At 38.5% G+C, this 3,899-nt stretch overlaps 1 protein-coding gene across 1 annotated transcript in view; it reads left to right on the top strand.

The window, feature by feature from the left end:
* LOC113825382 (probable methyltransferase-like protein 24) overlaps positions 1–1,411 on the top strand; it is a 4,598-nt gene extending 3,187 nt beyond the window's left edge. The window contains exons 4-5 of the mRNA XM_070126691.1: positions 175–364; positions 1,151–1,411. Of these exons, the coding sequence (XP_069982792.1) occupies positions 175–364; positions 1,151–1,305 (345 nt within the window). The 3' untranslated portion in view covers positions 1,306–1,411. The remainder of the gene's footprint in view (positions 1–174; positions 365–1,150) is intronic.
* Positions 1,412–3,899: the final 2,488 nt, after the last annotated feature.

The raw sequence follows: 3,899 nt of genomic DNA, 5'->3' as shown, positions 1-3,899 counted from the left end.
AATAAAAATAGGAGGCATTACTTTTGGAACGATCCTCGTATTCATCGAAATTTGATTCGTGTAAAATGCTTGGGTGTGTTGAGTGTGCTCTGTATATACACATAAGTGATAGCGGTGCCCTGAATATTGATATAACGGAGTTCAAAACCTCCCCTTCTTTTCGTTTCTCTTCAGGCGTTCCCGGTCGACCGCTACGAGAACATCGTCCGGCGCCTGGGACTCGAAGACCGCGTCATCGACTACGTCAAGATGGACATCGAACTCGCCGAGCTGGACGTCCTGCGCGACCTGCTGGACAACTCGCCGCACCTCCTCAGGAACATCAACCAACTGGCTATAGAGATCCACCACGATTATGTATTCGGTACTGCCACTGTGGCTTACGTGTTTGCAGTGTATGTTTGTATGTATGTCTGTATGTCTGTTGGCATGTAATTGTGCGTTTCTATTTAAAGGACGAGGATTATTAATAGAGGCTTCAAGTGTTTATAGAGTATTATGTATCTGTGTATTTTTGTTGGTTGTGATAATGTGTTAATATCGAAAGGGCGTGAATAATGGGGGAAAGTCTAGACTAAAAAAGTATTGTTAATTGTTTCGTCGTATTTATAATTACTCTTTTTATTATTATGTGAAATTATCATGAGAACATTGGTATACATATAGTTACAAGAGACAGTGTTTGTAACTTGCTATCAAAAGCCACAAAGGCTTATAGATATTATTTTTACAATTTGTTTTAGGTTTATTTTATGACTTTTCAAGCGTTATGACTTTACTGTATAATTCGACACTCAAGCAAAAAACGCAAAATTCTGCGTATTATCTTTACAAGGTGACTAATATTCTTCCATCGCTGATAAGTATGTTCTGTAGTTTCTCTGATTTATGTAGTTTTAACGGACACATTCGTTCACTGCCATTCATACATTTTCTACATAAATACCACAGGTGTTTCCTCATTATTATAATCTCGTAACCATCAATTTTAAAAGATATTTCTCATCCTTCACACCTTTTCTACTTGCACAGCACAGTTGTTTCTACACGATCATAAGAAAACTCATAACCATTATTATTAACCAAAAGGTATTTCTCACCCTCCTCCCCTCATACCCGTCATTCTGAAAAGATCTTTCTCATCCCACAGGAGATTTCGGGCCCGACAGCACCGTGCGAAAGTTCTGGCCGTTTTACCACAGACTTCGCTGTCTCGGCTTCTCCATCATGAGCTCCAAGGCGTCTGCATATTGGCGAGAAGTGGTGTGGGCGCGGGACACTGCAGGGCATCTTTGGGCAGAATGAAAGCAGTGACGAGTGATATGTGGCAGTGAAAAAAAAAACAGAGACGGAGTGATAAATGAGTGATAAAGAACAGGGACGAGTGATGTGGCAGTGAACAAAACAGTGACAGTGAAAAGACAGTGACAGAGTAATATATGACAGTTAAAATATAGTGACGAGTGATGTGGCAGTGAACAAAACAGTGACAGTAATATATGACAGTTAAAATATAGGGACGAGTGATGTGGCAGTGTAAAACAACAGTGACAGTGAAAAAACAGTGATGCGTGATAAATGACAGTGAAAAAAACAGTGATGCGTGATAAATGACAGTGAAAAAAACTGATGCGTGATAAATGACAGTGAAAAAAACAGTGATGCGTGATAAATGACAGTGAAAAAAACAGTGATGCGTGATAACTGACAGTGAAAAAAACAGTGATGCGTGATAAATGACAGTGAAAAAAACAGTGATGCGTGATAAATGACAGTGAAAAAAACAGTGATGCGTGATAACTGACAGTGAAAAAAACAGTGATGCGTGATAAATGACAGTGAAAAAAACAGTGATGCGTGATAACTGACAGTGAAAAAAACAGTGATGCGTGATAAATGACAGTGAAAAAAACAGTGATGCGTGATAACTGACAGTGAAAAAAACTGATGCGTGATAAATGACAGTGAAAAAAACAGTGATGCGTGATAACTGACAGTGAAAAAAACAGTGATGCGTGATAACTGACAGTGAAAAAAACTGATGCGTGATAAATGACAGTGAAAAGAAAGCGACGAGTGATAAACGACAGTGAAAAGATAGTAACGAGTGATGGGGCATTGAAAAAAAACATTAATGAGTAATAGTGAAAAGACAATGACGAGTGATTAATGACAGTGAAAAAGCAGTGACGAGTGATCGGAGACGGAGAAAAAAAAAGTGACAGTGAAGAGATAGTGACGAATGATGACTGTGAAAAAGAACAGTGACAGTGAAATGACAATGACATGACAATGACGAGTGATAAATGGCAGTGAAAAAGCAGTGACGACTGACAGCGAAAACAAGTGCTGCGTTAATGAAATAATGACGATAATCTGGCGTGTGATCCCTGAAAGAACAGTCACAGTGACACATATGTAAATGGCAATATAATTTAAATGTGGTTTGTACGGGTAAAATAAAATAAAATACCAATTATTTTTATTCAATCATATATATATTTTTTTTTTCATTAAACCTCCGAAATATCCCTCTTTAGCCCCTCCGGCCATCATATGTGTGTGTGTGTGTGTGTGTGTGTGTGTGTGTGTGTGTGTGTGTGTGTGTGTGTGTGTGTGTGTGTGTGTGTGTGTGTGTGTGTGTGTGTGTGTGTGTGTGTGTGCGTGTGTGCGTGGATACCAAACGAAACAAGGCTTTTTGAATGTTACATAAATTGAAGTTTTACATAAAAGTTATGTTTTAGAGGTTCTTCCGCCTGCATGGGACTCCTCCCCCCCCCCCAAAAAAAAAAAACAAAAAAACATACATATATATATGAATATGTACTATGATATATGCGTATTACCATCATTATATACATTAATGATCATATTTCGAATTATATCGTTACTGTAATGAAGAAGTCACAATTATTTTCATTATTGGTAATGGTGCTGCTTAAAAAAGTTTATTTCCTGGCGAATCAACCGCTGCAATTTTGAATAAAGAAAACGAGAGGAATAAAGAAAATCGAAGGAATAAAGAAAATTAGATACAGAAAAGGAAACTCTCATTCCCAGAGTTTCCATTAACATTACGGTTTAGAATGAAGCACCGAAGCCAAAATTTGGTTGTTGTTTTTATGCATCTCTACCTCTGGATACACACACATACACACGTCAATAACCCAGGTTTCTACGTAAATTATTGTTTCTATGTGATACCGATTTCGAAAACAAACTGCAGCCACAATATATGATACTGTCAGTAAAGAAAAAGTCAAATCAGTTTTTGTTTACGAAATTTCAACAAATTCTTCCATACGACATCCCATCCACACACGAAAACGGATACGACACACATTGGCGAGATAGGTGATAATCTTTCGTTTCTTCCACCAATACCACCTTTTGCCCGCTATTCGAGGACACAGGTAGGCGTGGCGTGTGCAGCCCCATATCAGAACGACCATAACCCTTTTTAAAAGAAATTGAACGGTTAACACTCCCTCAGTGATCCTTGTTAACTGAGTACACTTGAGGCGAAATAACATCTGTGCTGGATGTATAACACTCGCTTAACACGCTCACAATACACTTTTTCCCGAATTTATCGAGCAATTTAGACGTGGGAACCAGTGATTGATATTCATGCTGATCATATTATTACCAACCCAATTGTTACAGACTAACAGGTATTTACTTGGTCGTTTTATTAACAACGGTTGGTGATGCAAAGCCATGGAAGAATGTGTGTGTGTGTGTGTGTGTGTGTGTGTGTGTGTGTGTGTGTGTGTGTGTGTGTGTGTGTGTGTGTGTGTGTGTGTGTGTGTGTGTGTGTGTATGTGTGTGTGAGAGAGAGAGAGAGAGAGAGAAAGAGAGAAAAATAAAAATAATGAAATGGTGCTAGTATGCTTCCC

Source organism: Penaeus vannamei, chromosome 10 (genome assembly GCF_042767895.1).
Source record: "Penaeus vannamei isolate JL-2024 chromosome 10, ASM4276789v1, whole genome shotgun sequence".
Classification (NCBI taxonomy): Eukaryota; Metazoa; Arthropoda; class Malacostraca; order Decapoda; family Penaeidae; genus Penaeus; species Penaeus vannamei.
Note: the sequence above shows the minus strand (reverse complement) of the source record. Positions and strands in the feature narration are given on the sequence as shown.